Source organism: Numida meleagris, chromosome 25 (genome assembly GCF_002078875.1).
Source record: "Numida meleagris isolate 19003 breed g44 Domestic line chromosome 25, NumMel1.0, whole genome shotgun sequence".
Classification (NCBI taxonomy): domain Eukaryota; kingdom Metazoa; phylum Chordata; class Aves; order Galliformes; family Numididae; genus Numida; species Numida meleagris.
Genome location: NC_034433.1, coordinates 843,645 through 860,255, shown reverse-complemented (window position 1 = coordinate 860,255; position 16,611 = coordinate 843,645). Strand labels below are relative to the sequence as shown.

General features: G+C 57.7%; 2 protein-coding genes and 1 long non-coding RNA gene across 6 annotated transcripts in view; 1 reads left to right on the top strand and 2 right to left on the bottom strand.

The window, feature by feature from the left end:
- The window catches only part of TNNT2 (troponin T2, cardiac type), a 3,492-nt gene extending 2,225 nt beyond the window's left edge, over positions 1 to 1,267 (bottom strand). The window contains exons 1-4 of the mRNA XM_021377413.1: positions 980 to 1,267; positions 640 to 717; positions 363 to 473; positions 10 to 119 (exon numbers count right to left, since the gene is read on the bottom strand). Of these exons, the coding sequence (XP_021233088.1) occupies positions 10 to 119; positions 363 to 473; positions 640 to 717; positions 980 to 1,255 (575 nt within the window). The 5' untranslated portion in view covers positions 1,256 to 1,267. The remainder of the gene's footprint in view (positions 1 to 9; positions 120 to 362; positions 474 to 639; positions 718 to 979) is intronic.
- The window catches only part of LOC110388291, an 8,579-nt gene extending 2,006 nt beyond the window's left edge, over positions 1 to 6,573 (top strand). The window contains exons 2-5 of the long non-coding RNA XR_002432843.1: positions 126 to 1,269; positions 1,439 to 1,527; positions 1,622 to 1,802; positions 2,251 to 6,573. This is a non-coding gene — a long non-coding RNA (uncharacterized LOC110388291). The remainder of the gene's footprint in view (positions 1 to 125; positions 1,270 to 1,438; positions 1,528 to 1,621; positions 1,803 to 2,250) is intronic.
- Positions 6,729 to 14,544, bottom strand: LAD1 (ladinin 1). Of its 4 annotated transcripts, none has more exons than XM_021377410.1 (10): positions 14,353 to 14,544; positions 14,138 to 14,250; positions 11,524 to 11,664; positions 10,884 to 11,349; positions 10,260 to 10,403; positions 10,037 to 10,086; positions 9,474 to 9,549; positions 9,031 to 9,162; positions 8,596 to 8,685; positions 6,729 to 7,721 (listed from the first exon to the last, which is right to left on the bottom strand). In XM_021377410.1, exons 2-10 carry the CDS (start codon positions 14,173 to 14,175, stop codon positions 7,623 to 7,625), a joined length of 1,236 nt encoding a protein of 411 aa, XP_021233085.1. In that variant the 5' UTR covers positions 14,176 to 14,250; positions 14,353 to 14,544; the 3' UTR covers positions 6,729 to 7,622. The 4 variants fall into 4 exon arrangements, with proteins under 4 accessions (XP_021233085.1, XP_021233084.1, XP_021233086.1 ...); XM_021377409.1 differs by having other exon boundaries at positions 14,138 to 14,271; positions 14,353 to 14,543; XM_021377411.1 differs by lacking the exon at positions 14,353 to 14,544 and having other exon boundaries at positions 6,729 to 7,533; positions 7,644 to 7,721; positions 14,138 to 14,346.

The following is a 16,611-nucleotide window of genomic DNA, read 5'->3' as shown; positions in this document are numbered from 1 at the left end:
CGTCCGTACCTCAGCTTGTCTTCACTGAGGTGGTCGATGTTCAGGGGCTTCCGCCGCTCACTGAGGATCTTCTTTTTCTTCTCCCGCTCCGTTTGCTTCTTGCCCCCCTTTTTCTCTGACTGCAGAAACCATTGGAGTCCAACAGAGGGAAGGAACCTGCCCGGCCTCTGCTCTCATCCCCAGCTCTTCCTCCCAGCAACACCCTCTGCTTTTGGGACACCCCCGGTATATGCCCGTCCCCTTCTGCTCATAGGAACCCCTCTCTGCAGCAGCACACGACGCTGTGGGACCAGCCTGTGGTCCAGCCCCCCCCTCCCAGGAGGACCGGCAGCTTCGGTGCAACCCCACGGGCAGGCTCGTGCCTTCTGCATGTAGCCCCCGAAGTGCAGCATGTTGGAGAAAGCTTTCTTCTTCCGAGCTTCCTCCTCAGCCTTCTTCCGTGCCTCCTCTTCCTCTTTGCGAGCTTTCTCCTCCTGCCGGGGAGAGAAGTGGGATGGAACAGATGGATGGAAACCTCGTGGACCAATGTGTACGCGACGCACAGCTCGTGCTCCTGCGTGCCCCACGGGTGGGTCTGTGTGGGGTGGGTGGTGGTGGGCCATGTGCTGCAGGGAGCCCCCAGCCCTGAGGAAGACTCACGGCCATGCGGGCCTGGCGCTCCTTCTCCCTCTCGCTGCGGATGCGCTGCTGCTCTGCCCTCTCTGCCCTCCGCTGCTCCTGCAGAGGGAGAGGACCATGGCCGGGATGTCCCAGGACATTCCCTTCATCTCTTGGGACCCCAAGTACCCTCAGAGCCCCAGGGGCAGCTCTGCTGCTCCCCCATCTCCATATGGGATGGGTATTACAGCAGCTTCTCAGCCCCTGGGCACCAAATTTGGCTCAAATCCCAACCCCTCTCTGACAGAGGGACAAGGGACGTCTCAGGTCTTGCTGAGTGTCGGGGCTGTTCGCCCACAGAGGGGACAGGCTGCCCACGTACGATCCTGTCCTTGAGGGAGATGAGCTCCTCTTCCTCCTTCTTCCTGCTCTCGAAGTGGGCTTCGATGAGGGCCTGCAGCTCGTTCAGGTCCTTCTCCATGCGCTTGCGGTGGATGTCCTGCAGTGGACAGAAATGAAGGCGACGGCCGCGCTCACAGCGGTGAAGCCCCCCAGGAGCTGCTGGACACGGCAACGCCATGATGCTGCTGTTAGAGGCACTCACATCGAAATCCAGGCGCTCGCCATCGGGGATTTTGGGAGGCACCAGGTTGGGCATGAAGGGCCTGAAAGGTGAGCGGGAGGTTGGGAGTGGGCAGCGGGGACGGGGCAGGGCTCCCACCCATGCACTGCTCTGCCCAGCGCTCCTCCCTGAGCCCTGCAGCCCCCAGGGGTGAGTGTTTGTGGAGGACAGGGAAGAGTCCTATGTTTATCTCTGTTTTTCTCCCTTCTTCTCTCTAAGCCACAGTCCCTGCCCCATTTTCATGCTTTTAGGGCTTCACTGTCCCATGTCCCTTACGGATCTCACCGTGACCATCTCACTAAACCATGGTAAGAGCCATAGGGGGACAGCTCCTCATTCAAACCTTGCACCAGAGGAAATGCACCAACACTTACTTGGGCTTGGGCTTTGATTCACCTGCAGGTCCCCAGGAACAGGAGAGAGAGACATTGTTAGCAGCACACGTTGACCCCAAGCCCCACAAAATCCAACAACCCCTTCCTCCCAGCGGCACAGGCACATCATCCTCCACCAAAGCAACGCAGTGAGGTGCCCATCTGTGTGCCAAAATCTGAGACGTGCATTGATGCTCCAGGCATTCAGGGTATGTACTGTGCAGGGACAGTGCCTCCTCCCCTGAAGAGGAACAGGGATGGATGCCTCACCTTCCCCTGGCTCCTGCTCCCGGTCCCCCTCACCACCTGTGGAACATGGGATGTGTTGGCCCTGGAGGGGCTGTGCAGCTGCCCCAGCACTGTGTGCTCGTCCCCACTGCAAAGCTCCGGGTGGACACAGGGAGGGGAGGTCCCTCACCCCCAGGCAGATGGGGAGAACCCCAGGTCCTCTCCAGGAGGGGCCCAGATGAGCTGTGCAAGAGCTCAGGCTGTGGGAAGGCAGCAGCACTGGCGCCTTGTTCTGTTTTCTGGGGTGAATTTCTTACCTAAGCAGCATGAATCCATCCCTCCTGCTGATCTCCCGCTGCCCCTGCCCTGCTAGAGGATGGGGCCAGGGCAGCTCTGCCCCATTTACTGCAGATTGTTTCCTTTCAGCAGCAGCTGAATTCAACATTGGAAACCCCGTGGCAAGGAGACAGTGTCGTGGGAGATTGAAATGGCCAAAGAATGTCCTTTCTTCACCTTACCTTCTCCTGGAGCTTTTGTTTCATCTTCTTGTTCTGTCTCAAAAGTAAGGGGGAAAGCGTGACCAGAGCACCCGTGGGTGAGGACAATGACATGTCCTTTACACTCTGCCTTGTGGCCACCAGGTGTGACAGCATGGGGACACAGACCACGCACCTTCCGCCGTGGCTTCCTCAGTCTCCTCTTCCTCCTCGTCTACCTGGTCCTCCTGACCTGTGCAACAAGGACAGGGTCAGTGGCACAGCCGCAGCTCCTGCTGGCTCCCTCCAGACCCCCAGAATGGGACAAGTGTGGCACTGAGTCCAAGAGACCCAAAGGAGAGGGAGCTATAGGAGAAAGAAGCAGAAAGCAAAGGGCTTTGCTCTAGCCCTTACCCAAAGGCTGCTCTCTGTTCATGGGCATGGATGAAGGGGAATACAATCAAAGGAATATAGCCCCCTCCTGGCTTTGTCCTTCATTCCCTCCCCAGCTGAGACCTTGGACCCCAGAGCGGAGGAGATCAACTTCTGTTGCTCTCCCCCACCCAGCAAAGAATGAGATTGCACGGCATAAATCTCATGCATGGCACTGTTGGAGGATTTTTCCACTGGAGGGAGCAGTACCCCCATGAGAGTCCACTGTCAGAGCCCACAGGTCCTGCAGAGATGTGCGGTCCCACAGCAAGAGAGGAAGAAAGGAAAAGAAGACAGCGACCCACGGGTATGTTTGGGTGGAAGACAGAAAGCACAGCAGTGAGAGCAGGTGGGCAGAGCACAGAAGGATGGGGAGAGTGCAACAAGCAGCAGAGAAGTGAGAGAATGAAAGAAAACCGTTTCCCAACCAGGGAAAGGCACAAGACACACCGACCCGCGATATATTCACAGCAGCAGTGGAGAGATGAAACAAAGAAAGGTGCAGTAACTACCGTCTTCTTCCTCAAGCCATTCTTCCTCTTCTGAGCCGGGGGAAGGGAACAAGCGCAGAGGTTAGTCAGGTGCCCTAAAGCCGTGGGGCAGAGCTACGGCGTGCACAAGATGAGGACTCCAGCCCTCCGACCCTTTGCTTTTAGCACTCAGGTTGCTTTGCTGTGCGGCAGCTCTGAAGCAGCAGGAGCCCCAGCAAACCCCAGCTCCCACCCGGTACAGACAGCCCCACTGCTGCAGCGTGGGGTTTGGTCCTGCACCGTGCTGATGTAGTTGGGGGTTCTGCTTGAGCACCGTTAATGTGCATTTGGCTGAAGCTCCAGCTCATGTTGAGTTATTGAGCTCGCACTGCTCCACATGCACACATCCAGCATTGCCACCTCCCTCTTTGGGTCAAGGGATCTCCGTGGGAAAAGAGATCCTGAGGAAATTCAGGGTGGTTTTCATCCTACCTATGTTTGAGGTGGAGGAATTCAGACTGTGATCCCATCGGCCTTTTCTGGACAGTCCACCCACAGCAAGGATCTGACCACCACCGCCACCCCTCAAGCAAAACCCTGAACCAACAGCTCTTGCCCTTCCAGCAGCAGGAGGAACACCTACCTTCTTCCACGTACTCCTCTTCATATGAGTGCACAGGGGAGAAAGGGAAGAGAAAGAAGACGTGGGTTATTGCAGTGACCCCCATTGTTGCTTAGCATCGTTCTCAAGGCGGCTGTGGATGCTCCACGTCCCCTTACCTTCCTGCTCCCTGCAAAGCATGACACAAAGAAGCCGAGTTGCAGCAATCTGCTGCAGTGGGGCACGTACATCCAGCAGTGGGGCCGAAGGGGAGCTGCCATTTCCCCAGGGCTGGGGACCCCTTTCCATCGATCCCTTCATCACCCAGCTCAGATATCCATCCCCTTCTCTGCAGGAGCACTTCATGGTCCTATGGCCCTCACCAGCACGAAGTGCCCTCAGAGCTGGGATGCTCAGAACGTGGCAATAGGATCCCATCAACCACAGACTGATAGTTGGACTTCTCTCAGCTCTGCCCCATTGCTTTAGAGCACACCATGTTTAGGGCAGGGTCCGTTCCTTTGCAGTGCACTGGCTCATTGGCTCCTGATGCCCAGCTCCCCACTGCGGGGGTCTCGGCACAGACACAGCAGTGATGCCTGTGGGCATGGGGGGGGGGGATGCTGAAGTGCTCTCACATTAGGTGCTGGAAAGCAGGAATAAGGAGAAAGAAAGAGCGTTGGAAACCATGCCACTTACTGCTCATACTCTTCAACGACCTCTTCAGAGTCTGACATGCTTGGTTATCTACCAGAATGCAAGGCAAGATGGAAAAAGCAAGGGTTAGAAGCTGAGATAAGGACAAGCACAGCCCGTCCTGCTGCTTCTCCCCAGAGCACTTGGAGCTGCGAGCTGTCCCCAGCCGGGCTGCGGCAGTGATATCTCAGGAGAGATAAGGTTCCTCCATCCCCTTCCATTCCAGGATCGCACCTCACCATGGACAAGAGGCAAGAGGTCTGGCACAGCCCCATGCCACGCTGATAGCCGCTGCCAGGAGTTGTGTCCAGGACACGCAGCTCCCTGTGCTGGAGCCATCCCAGGGCGCTGCCTTTGCTCAGGGCATGGGAAAATCACCCAATGATAATGCCCAGCTTGGTTTGCTTCCTGACTATTCTTAGCTCAGCTGTGATATGATGACCTGCAGGGATGTTCTGTTATCTCCACTCTACAGCCCTGCACAAGATCTTGGTGAGACAGCCCGGCCCTCCGAGAGCAGGGGGGACAAGGTGAGCTCAGCAGGGGCACTGCACTCCTGCTCCTGGCCCTGAGGCTGAGTTCAGCCAAAGGGGACAATAAATCACAGCCGAGTGTAGCAGTAGGGCTGAGCATAGCTGAAAAGGTGGAAATGTCCGTGTTGCATCTTCCTAGCAACACCCATCTCCCTCCCAGTTGTGCTTGGGTGATACCGCCCAGCCGCACAGCGCGGGGCAGCCCTAGAAATAACCTCCCTGTGCCCAACCACCTGTTCCCAGAGCAGCTCCCTGCTCTCACTGGGCGTTGTAGGAACAACTGCTCCTGACTGCATCTGTCGGGTATTTATTACCCGTGATGGGTAGGAGCGGCGTGGGGATCGCTTAGTAAGGATGCTGAGTGCAGGACTGGGACCTGCAGACGTGGGGAAGACGTGCAGCAGTGGGGATGCCTCAGCGTGCTGTGCAGCTGTCAGATCTCCCTGCTGAGCCGTGACTCAGGGGGGGCTTTTTGGAGACCAGTGAAGTCAGAACCCAGCCTTGGGTTCACTGCCCAGCTGCTGCCAGGGCCCCTTTCTTTCTGGCTCAGCCCCTCGACCTCCTTGGCTGCCATTTGGGGCACGGCATGGCCCTGCTGCCCCCAGAGTTTGGCCAAACCCTTTGCGTGGCTGCTGGCACCCAGGGCTCCCAGGAGCAGAGATCCCTTCCTGGCTGGGACACGTTCCCATTCACCTCCTGCATCACCACATTCCACCACACATTTGCTGAGAAACAGCAGCAAAACCAGAACTGTTGAGGGGGCACAACAGAAAAGCCAATGTTACCCTGGAATGTGCCTGTAAGAACTATCTCTCCATCCTCTGCACAGAAACTGACACGGAGATGGGATAAATATTCCAGTTCAAGCTTTGACCACCCGTTCTGAAACAACCAGGAGCACCCCAGCTCTAACACACGCTGCAGGCTTTGCTGGTGCTCCTGCGGGCATCGCATCCCCCCCCCAGCATCACCAGGGTTCCAGGGGCACCCCGAATCCTTCCCAGCTCCTAACAACACCGGCTGTGATGCCGACAAACCCACTGGAGAAGGCTCCGGTGCTTTACCCGGGGGAATGCCTCCACGCCAGGAAGACATCCCAATGAGAGCAGCTGGACCACACTGACCCCGAGCCAAACCCCTGCTAGATCGTCACCTCCTGGAGCTGAGCATCCCCAGCCTTACCTGTGCTGAGGTCCCACGGAGCAGTGGGGAGCCGGCGGCCGTCTGGGAAGGGCTCCTTGGGGGGCAGAGGCTTTAAGGGCCCCCCAGCACCCACCCCGGGGCGGGCAGAGTCAGGAGGAATGTGCCCGGCGCCCAGAGAGGAATGCAACACTTGTGAGCTGCTATTTCGGCAGCAGCGGCCCCGGCCCCCTCCGTGCTCCCCCTTCCCCCCCAGGAGCCCATATAAGCCCAAGCTATTGTGTGGCCTCAGAGATTTGCTATTTTAAACCCGTCGGATGGAGATACGTGAGTGCCCGAGGGGCTGACACAAGCCAGCCAGCTGTCACCTCCCAGGGCTGGGGACGCTGATAAGGCAGCGCTTCGGACCCGACCCTCCGCTGCAGCCCCAGATGCTGTCATGCGAAGGCTCAGACTGTTTTTATCCCCCCACCCCGAGATATTTGTCTTAAATCTTTGCGTTTTTCCTCTTGCAGGATGATGGGAAGCAAATCCTTCAGGTCCCAGCTGAGCAGGAACGTTTTAGAAGGAGCCGCTTTTATTAGAAAACAACGCAGTCCTAGAGAGAAAATCAAGTGCTATCCAAAGCCGAACAAGCAAGAACAGATCCAGGGGCAGCAGGAGGGTCCCACACCGGATTCGGACAGCGCGGTGATTGCTGAAGGCACAGCCCCAGCCTGTGGCAGAAGGATTTGGGCATTGCGTTATAGGCACCTGGTGTCCCCTCGGAGGGGCTCGGCAGGCACATGGGGACCAGGTGGCTTTGGGGTCTTTGGGATCTCCAGGCTACGCTGGCACACACACTTTGCAGCCTTTGCCTTTGGTTGGTCCCCCGCCAGCCTTGGGGAGGGGGTGACATCTCCCTGCCCCCCACCTCACCCCACACGTGGGGCCGGGCACAGTCTATGGATGTGCAGCCTCACACCCTGCTGACACGATCCAGCTGCAAGGGACAGGTACGGGCAGATCCCCTTAGCAAGCACAGTTATGGGGCACAGCCAGGGATTGGGAGCAGGACACCGCAATGTTGTAGGGAAGCAAGGCAAGGGTTTGTCTTCAGAGTCTGGAGGAAGCCTCCAGGCCTGGGTACTCCTGGACAGGCAGCGAGCGAGGAGAGGGGACGCAGGGACGGACCTCCAGGCTTCTTCCTTCCCAGCCCACAAGCAGAGGACCCCAGCCACCCCGTTCCACCCGCAGGTGGCAGTGGGACTCAGGTGGCAGTGGGCTGCTGGACGGCGGGGCAGGGCCAGGCTTTGATCTTCAGAGCAGAACAGTTTTTTTTTTCCCAGATCATCTGAATAATGCTGTGCACGATATTGTTACAACTGGAAAAGAAAGCGAAGGAACAGTGCAGGAATGGGGCTGAGGCTGCGGGTGACGCAGCTCCCGGCCCTGCCCCAGCCCAGGGCAGCTCTCAGCGCAGCCCCACGTCTACCTCGCTGTCTGCAGGGGTATCTCTGGGCTGCTTCACCCAGACGTCACGCTTGGGCAGGCTGTTTATTTTCCTGATGTCCTGCAAACAAGAGAGTCGTGAGCAGCAAGGGGAGGTTTTCCCCACCCATCATGCGCAGGATTGCCTTGCTGGCTTCAAGCAGAGTTTGAAGAGTGCGTGTTCCAGCTAAAAGGAACCAGCATGAGATCCTGCACCTGGCAGATCCCCAAAACAAAGTGCAGCTCCAGCCCACAGAATTGGATCGCAGAATCATAGAATGGTTGGGTTGGAAGTGACCTTAAAGATCACCCAGCCCCAATCCCTGTCATGGGCTGGGTGCCCTCCCCCCAAAAAAACAACGAAAGGAGAAAATCTTACCCAGGAGTGACCCCAGAAGCAAACCCTTACAGGCAGACAGAGGCAGCGCAGCCTCCCATGCAGACACGTCTGGGCAGTGCTAATCCCAGGGCTCAGTGCTGGGGGTGCCCAGGCATGTCGGACCGACTGGGGCTGCCCCTCCTCGTCCTCTACCAGGCGGCTGCCACCAGCGGCAGCAACAAATCCTGTTGCTGTATAGGGTGACATCTGCCCAGCATTTGTCCTTGCCGAATCTCTCCAAGCAGAGAAAGCTGCCTGGAGGCCAAAGAGTCTCCCACCCATCGCCCTCAAATCCATGCCACAGGAGCCAAGTCGGAGTCCCCGCAGCTGTGGGACACTGTTGTTTTGGGGGCATCCTGTACACAGCATGCAAATCATTCCAGACCCCGCACACAGCTTGGTGCACAGCAGGTCCTCAAGCTCCACAGAGCCCGTGTGAAGTATCAGAGCCTTTAACGGGTTCAGCCAAGGGTCCTCCAAACCCTTCCAGCCCCACCTGCCCCCCCAGTGCAGGGATGTGTCCCACCAGGCTGCCAAGTCTCAGGGTTTGGCCCGAGGTATTGACATAAGCTGGTACCTTGCTCTTTTCCTCCTTGGCAGGCTCCTGAGTTCGGCTGATCCACAGGTTAATGCGCGACGTCACCGATCCCGGGATCTTCAGGTTGTCCTGTGGCACAGAGATGGACAGCAGGGTTACAGCTCCAGCCCTCCCACTGCACAAACACAGCCCAGGGCTGTCCCCAGGGCACAGGGAGACGGAGCAAATCCACAGAAGGTGAGGGGCAGCCCACACCTTGGCTCTGTCCCAGCTCCCCGAATACCAGAGCATCAGCATGAACCCACACACTGCCAGAACACAGTTTTGGTGGCCCAAGCCCACACAGCTACCACCAACCCCGCACCAAACCCATCCAGGCAGCAGCCTGTCACACTGCACTTTGACATCCAACCCATCGGTACCCAAAATGGGGAAGATTTGCCCCAAAAAGCCGGAGCCCGCCCCTGCCCTCACCTTCCTGGCAGCGAGCGGCTCTGCCTTGCTGGGAACGCTGGCCTCAAAGAAGTTGCGTTTGCTGGCCACCCCCTCCGAAGTCAGCACCAGGCTCTTCTGGACGGTCAGGGAAGATCTCACCGAGCCTGAGCGCTGCGAGAGAATGGGGGGATCAGCGGGGGCCGTGCTCACCCCGAGGTTCTGAAGAGCAAAGCACGGTCTGCTCCCTCCCCGACCTCCTCCAGCTCACGGGGTTGCCCAGCAGGGCCATGCAGCATCCCTGTGACCCCCTCCGAGGTTCTGCTCCTAAGCCCCGAGGCTGATCCATTTTCCACATGGGACATTCTTCAGCCTCATTAAGATGTTGTTTTTTTTTTTTTTGAGAAGCTCAGCCCATCTCTCCCCACTCAGCTCTAGGCCACCCTTTCCCTCTCCTCACGCATCTCCCAGCCTGGTTTCTCTACCTGCACGGCTGACGTGTACTTTTCCAGCTTCTCCTCAATGCTGCTGCTGCTGCTGCCCGGGATCCTCATGCTCGCACTGGTGAAGAAGGGGGGAGGGAGTTGAACGCAGCCCCCGGGATCTCCTCGGTTCAGCCCGTGGTCCTGGGGGCTCCACTTGGAAGGAAGAGAGCCCATCCAACCCAGGCACTCATCCTGCACCCATCTGCCAAGGAAACAGCTCCATCCCCAACAGTGACCCAGGTCTGTGGGGATTGATATGGCCCACACCCTTAGCTCTCCAGTTCACCATCTCCAGCACTGCCAGGTCTGGGCTTCGTCTTAGAATCATAGAATCCTTAAGGTTGGAAAAGACCTCTAAGGCCATCAACCGCCAACCCACCCCACCATGCCCGCTAAGCCACGTCCCTATCTTCACAGTTTGCTGTCCCTCCAAGCACCCTGCCCAGGCAGCCTGGGGCCGATGTTCTGCAGACCCAGGGCCAGGTCCCACTCCCTCCTCCTCCCTTTGAAAACAGAGGAGGGACCATCCCTGCCCGGAAGGGCAGCGCCTGGAGGGCTCTGACCTTCTCGCCAGAGGGCTCTCATTTTCTTCTTTCTGTTTCTTTGAGATCACCTGGAAGACACAAGGGGAGGGGATACATGAGCAACAGATAAGAACAAGAGAACCTGGGTTGGACTCAGCTTCCCCATTCTCAAGCAAGCTCTGCTTCCACCCGCAGAAGACTTGAAATGAAGATCTTTGCACTGCCTTAAAGCGATTCCTTTTCCCCCTTGTTTTGCTCTTACCCGAAAGGAGACCGTTCTTGGGCTGCTTCTTCGGATGGAGCTGCTGAAGGTGGCAGGAGCTGGGGAAGCATCTGGCTTTCCTGTAGGTTCCTCCTGGCTGGGAGGCGGCTGCATTCCCTCCTTTGAGGGATTCCTGGGTGGATGCTGAGAAAAAAGCAGACATCCGATGCAGCCAGGTAGAGTTTGCAGGGAAGGTTCAGGTGCAGTGAGCAGAGCAGCCAGGGTGGAAATGGTTTGGAGGTGGTGGTTTGAGACCCTCCAAACTTTGGCTGTCTCCTTTGGATTTGCAAAGCCCAAACATCCCTTCAGGGAAACCTGATGGCAATTGGCAGGGCTGCAGGAGAAGGTGATCAGAATGGCATGTGCAAATGAGGAAGGGAGGTGGTGGGACCGTGGTACGTCCTTGTCCATCTAGAGCGTGCGGCAGGGCAAGGACAGACCCCAACCTCACAAGGTGCTGCTCAGCCAACAGCACCACGAGGCCAGGAAGCACTTCCATAGCACACCTTCCCCAACAGCCCGTAGGCTGCATTTCCCTCCTGGTACCCTTTGGTTCTCCGTTGTCCTTCCAGCACCCAGAACTTCCCAGCCCAAGGCTCGGCACCGTGCCCAGGTCCTGCTCACCTGCTGGGCTGGAGGTGAGGTCCCCTCCGAGGCCGCCTTCTCCTCTGTGCTGGAGCTCCTCGTCCGGGTCAGGATCTTCACCTCGCGCAGCCGGCAGCCCCCCAGCTCTGGAGCCACTCGCTGCTGCTCCTCCTCTCTCCTCTGCTCACCCCGGGGTGTCCCCGTTCCTGGTCCCTCTCTGTCTTGCAGCCGTCCTCTCACTGTCACCTTCCTCTCGTGGGCCGGCTCTGGGTGCTGCTCTTCTGCCGGGGCTGGGGCCGTATCCTGATCCCGCTCTGCAGCCGCAATGCTCTCCTGCTCCTTGTGTGGCTTCACTCCTGCCTCCTGCTGCTCCTTCTCCTGTTTTAGTTTCTCGGACACTGCCATTGGTGACCTCAACCGTCTCCCTTCTTTTGTCCTCAGCACCTGCGAGAGCGTTCGCTCCTCGCCTTCCTCCGGAGCCACCGGCTTCACCGGGGCCTGGGACCTGCAGAGAGACCGAGCAGGGTCAGACCTCAGCGCCCAGCACCGGGGGATGGCTTCCAGCCCACAGCTGATGGGGCAGCTCCCCACTCCAGCACAGGTCACAGCACAGGACAGGGCTGGCTGCTGGGCTGCTTCTTTCTGCTCAAGAAGCACCCAGGGCATGGGCAGCACCCACCTGCTGGGAGCGGGGCTGGGGTCCTTCCCGGGGCTGGGGTGGTCTTCATCCACAGACGAGGAGGACAGCAGGCTGCGGTGCCTCCGCCGGCGCTCCCTTTGCTGCTCTTCTTCATCTTCAAGTGTCCTCTGCCTGGCCAGGCTGTTTGGGAGGAGATGTGGAATCACAGAGTCGTAGAACATCCCGAGGTGGAAGGGACCCATAACGATCCCTGAGCCCAAATCCTGGCTCCGCACAGGACCACCCAAAACTCCGACCATGGTGGAAGTGTGGGGCTGCTGGGCACAGGGGAGGGGACACCGACACGAACCGCGTGTTGCAAAGCACTTCCACTCCACCCAACTGATCCCCGCATTTCCCAACACAAGCACTTGACTTTCCAACTCCTAATGTATCCCATTCAGGGCAGCATTCATCCGAAAGGAATCCCTACATTAAGCAAGCCTTTCCGGGTGAGGATATTTCACCTGTAACTCAGCAGAGCCCTGGAACCGCGGCACGGATCCCAACCCCACGGCCCGGGTGGGTCACTGTGAGTGGCAGCAGGTTGCTGTAGCCACAGCATGGGTTATGGGGATGGCCTTTTAATTTTCATTGTGCAAGAGGCCCTGGGGGCAGAAGGCTGCAGAGCTCCCCTGGTTCCCACATCCAGAAGGACCAAGAATTTGTTATAACCACAGCTTATACCAAAATAGCAATGTTCATCATCCTCTCTAAAGAGCTGTTTTTAAAGATGCTATTTTACGCCAGCCAAAGTAATGGCTTTTAGGCTAAAACACCACCCTGAATACAAAGCTATTCAGAAAATAAGGTTCCTTTCTCCATGCAAACCATGCCCGCTCTCTCTGCCAGTGCTGGGCAATACTTTCCAGGCTGCCGTGCAGTTTTCACAACAGCATCTGTGTACCTGCAGCCCCAGCCCTGACACACGCAGCCCCTGCAGGATCCGGCCCCGCTCTGTGCAGCTCACCCAGGCCCAGCGTTCGCTTTGAACATGACTTTTAAGAATGTGAAAGTCAGAGCACGCCCGGGTCCAGCGCTGCTGCGGACACGGCGACTCGCCGTGCGCTCTGCGAGTTACTGTGTAATGAAGGCTGGGTCATAAATTAAACCACATTACCCCCCGCGACCATTCGCAGCTTCTGTTCTTCCTGGTGGACGGAGGCGGGGGAGGCTGCAGGGGCAGCAGAGCGGAACGGAGAGCAGGGCTGGGGGAATGGTGCCTTGCTCCGTCCCCACCACCCCGAGCACAGCGTGGCGTGGGGAGCAGCGGGGATGGAGAAGCTGGGGACCTCCCGTGGGGCTCCGCTGTGAGCATCCCCAGCACTGCAGCAGCGCTCGCCTCTATTTGCCTGCAAACGTCTCTGCTCAGCTGCCCTTGCAGAGCCACTCGGCTGTATTTGCAAGGACACAGGCGCTGCCGCGTGTCCCTCCCACAGTGACAGCACAGAGCCAAAGCTCCGAGCCCGCGTTACTTTGATTTGCACGCGCAGGCTCCAGAATGAAACCGAGGTTTCCCCGCCTCGTGTTTGCTTGGCTCCTGCAGGCGGCACATAGCTGGCATTGCTGACATGCAGTTTCTCATTATTGGTAATTAAATAATCCGGACATCAGGCTACGGATTTGCTTTGCCAGTCTTTCCCTCTGCTGTTTCAAAGAGGGATTCCTTTCTCACTGTATTACCTTTTTTAACCTCAAAGAGATGAGTAAAAGGAGGTTGGCAACTCTCCCTTGCCTTGTCCTCTCCTGCCCTGTTAATCATTAGTGCTGAGATATTTGACATCCCTGCTGTTTCGGGGAATGCTGTCTCATCTCATGGGAAGAGAAACCGCCTTCTTGCCTTGTGCAAGCGCCGGGCGCAGGACCCGCTGGGCGCAGAGGTGGCTCTGGATGGGGTTTGGATGCACTCCGGATCTGTCCCAGAGCCCCGTGGCAGAGGCAGTGGTGCACGCTGGCAGCCCCCGAGCACCGGGGGATCAGTTCCCAGTTCTGTGCTGACCGCAGTGGCTGTTTTACCCCAAAAAAGGGCCGTCCTGGGGGCCCTTTGGCTGGGTGAGCCAGCAGCCAGACAGGGATTTCTGCTCCGCTCCGTGGGCTGTGTCTGACTCACCGTGACCAGCTCTGAGTGTGCACAATGCCGACACCGACCCCACGTCTTCAGGCTGCACATGAGCCCCCAGCCTCCACCTCCCCCAGCCCAGGAGCTCCCATCAGAGCCCAAATTCCCTTTGGGAAGGGCATAGCCACGGGGCCGGGCAGGTTTGGCGGTGGGGATGAATCAGACGGGCAGAGCCTGGGCACGCAGCGGGGGCCACACGAGCACAGGAGAGCACAAAACCCCACAGCCAACCCTAGAACCAGCCCAGAGAACAGCAAAGAGACCCCAAAACCAGGAACACACCTGGCGTGGGGCAAGGATAACTCCCCAGAGCTGCTTCCCTTCTCCCATAGGCAGAAGAAACAAAACCACTCCAGGTCTCAGCCACCCACGAGAAACCCCCCCAGCACCGAGCTCTAATGGGGCAGCACCAGCACCTGATGGCAGCCCCCATCCTCCCCACACCCCGCAGTGCCAGCAGCCCACCCTGACCCCCTCCTTGCTGCCCTAACCCACCTGGAAAGATCGGACCAGTTCCTCCTGCTGAAAGACATCGCTGCTTCCCGTGGGTCTCCGGCAGCCCCAAAACCTCGCAGGCATCCAGGCCAAGGTGGGTCGGTGGGGACTGGCTGCCCGAGGAGGGAGGGAACCTGCAAGGTTATTTCCCTGTGCACCTTTACCCTCCTGCAGCCCGTTTACCACCCCGCTGCATCACATGGTCTCTTATCTACCTGGACAGAGGCAGGGCTGTAATTTGTCTACTAGCAGCGCCGTGCAAAAGCCGCCCTGCCCAGGAGTGCCACGCAGAGCAGAGCCCAGCTCGCTGCCTGCTGTGCCAGGGCTCACGGCGAGACCCGCGCTCTGGGCTGGATCCATCCAGGTCTCCCAGGGTTTCAGAGACAACTCCCAGCCCAGAACCTGTTCTACCAGCACCCTGAGCCCGTCAACGCCTCCTGCAGAGGCTGGAGGAGGTGAATTACCTTGGGTGCGTGGGAGGAGGCAGCCGCTGGCTCTCCAAGATCCAAAACAGTCATTAAACACCTCCGGCTGAGTGCAGAGCGTGCCCAAAGAGATGGGAGGGTGCCCCGCTGCTTGCAGCCTTTTTTTCTGGACATTTTGTGGCCTCTCCATTGCTGTGAGCTTTGTTGCATTGAAAAGCACCCAGAAGGCCTTGGGGAAGCCCACCCAGCAGTGATTTTTGGGTGGTGAAGCCACGTGCCAGGCTCATCCTCAGCCTCACCAACCCATCCTCCCCTCTGGGCTGCTCCCCGGACCCTGTCCCCAAATTCCTCCAGGTGTGCCAAGGCCTGAGCAGCCCCAGTGGTGCCTTTGAACCAAAGGTTCCCGATCAAAATCCCATCTCTGAAGGCCATCTCCATCCCATGAGCCACCCACCCCGAGCTGGTTCTGCTTTTCTTCCTCTTTGCTGTCACTGTGGCCTTTCAAGAGCTGTCACCCGTACAAGGAGTTCCGTGAGTTGTGGCACAAAGAAAAGAACTTACTTAAATAACCTTGTAAGTGTCCCACTAATTGCTGACAAACTATATATAGCCGTCCAGCATCAGCGGGCTGCTAGAAAGCAATAAACCTTTCTGATTAATGCACGGCGAGTGCTTTACTTGCAAAACTCATTGCCAAAGGATATCACTGAGGCACAGGACTTAGCAGGATTTCTAGGAGGATTAGGCTGAGCGCAGTGAAAGAACACCCCCAGCTAGGATCTATGGAGAAAAGGAACGTAAAACCTCGCGGTTTGCGATTCCTTTTATTATGAAGATGAAGAAATTCTAGCCAGGATTTAGCAGACAGCCATCAGGCAGAGGATAAGCGTTGGTGATGCTCACCCCTCGGGCTCCCCCAGTCTTTATTTTCAGCTCAGGGACCTTGGAGCTGCCATTTTAAAGACCCCTCAGTGGGTTTCTCCTCCAGCACGGAGTTCCCAGCTCTGTTCCCCGCTGTAGGAAGAGCTCCCACCTCCCCGTCGCTTGGGGCCGGCTCAAGCTGAGCTGTTGGGCAGCACAAAGCGTTGATCTCCAGCCACCAGGACACTGCTGGTGTGAGATTTTTGCTGCCCCAAGGCGGTCAGCTCACCTTTCCCCTCTGCTTTTTATGTTTCTTCATGTTTGCCGTAACCCCAAACTATCTCTTCCACATTGGCAATGGCCAATCATGCTGGATTTTCCCTGTAAGATCATCTGCCATATCCTCAAATCCCAGCCCTGTGAGATCATTCTGAGCCTGTCCTTCATCTCTGCTATGCTGAAAATGCTGGAGTTAGCAGCAGGCTTTGCTATCTCGCCTTTGCTGTTTCCTATCTATTCCCTCATTATTTATCTCTGCTCGGACTTTCCCTCTCAGCTGTGGCTTTTCCAGCCTTTGCTCCTGGGAATCCCAGAACCTCACCTGGTGCAGACCAGCAGAGGACACCCATTTACACCCGATAAGGAGCTGGACCAGTATCGGCCAGGATTCTTTTCTTTTCCCTTGGGAACAGTGTCCTGTGCCTCATCCCCACGCGTGTTTCTTTGGCTAAGGGCAGAGGAGAGCTTCCAGTTCCCATAATCGCGCTGTAATTGGGGCATTCCTCAGCCTCGCCCCGGGGCCCAGCAGCGCATCCTGCACCTCCACCCATCCGCTGGTCCTGACATCGGCCCAGCTCCGCTCCTCCATCTCCCTTTGCTCCCTGGCTAAAACTCCTTCAGCTTTGGGGGAGGTGGGTGTGATGTGTGAGAAACTGGGAGCACGGGGGTACCTCCACTGTGAGAAGGAAGCCAGGCAGGAAAGCATCTCAGCTTGGTTCATTTTTGCCCAGAAATCAAGCAAATCCCAGCCATGAATCAACCTTTTCTGTAGGAAGGGAATAACCTTTGCCTGAACTGCCTTGCACCCAGAGAGCAGGGGCTTCTTTAATCTGCAATGAAAGGGAGGAAGGGAGGGGGGAAGGAAGGAAGGAGGGAGGGAAGGAAGGGAGGGAGGAAGGGAGGGAAGGA

What these genes read in the sequence shown, in the direction of transcription:
- LAD1 (XM_021377410.1), bottom strand. Translation starts at nt 14,175, where the DNA reads ATGTCTTTCAGCAGGAGGAACTGGTCCGATCTTTCCAG. An exon ending in CCTCACCTCCAGCCCAGCAG is followed by an intron (nt 10,404 to 10,883) that starts GTGAGCAGGACC and finishes CTTTTTTCTCAG; the next exon opens with CATCCACCCAGGAATCCCTC. An exon ending in GAGAGCCCTCTGGCGAGAAG is followed by an intron (nt 9,550 to 10,036) that starts GTCAGAGCCCTC and finishes CTTCTTCACCAG; the next exon opens with TGCGAGCATGAGGATCCCGG.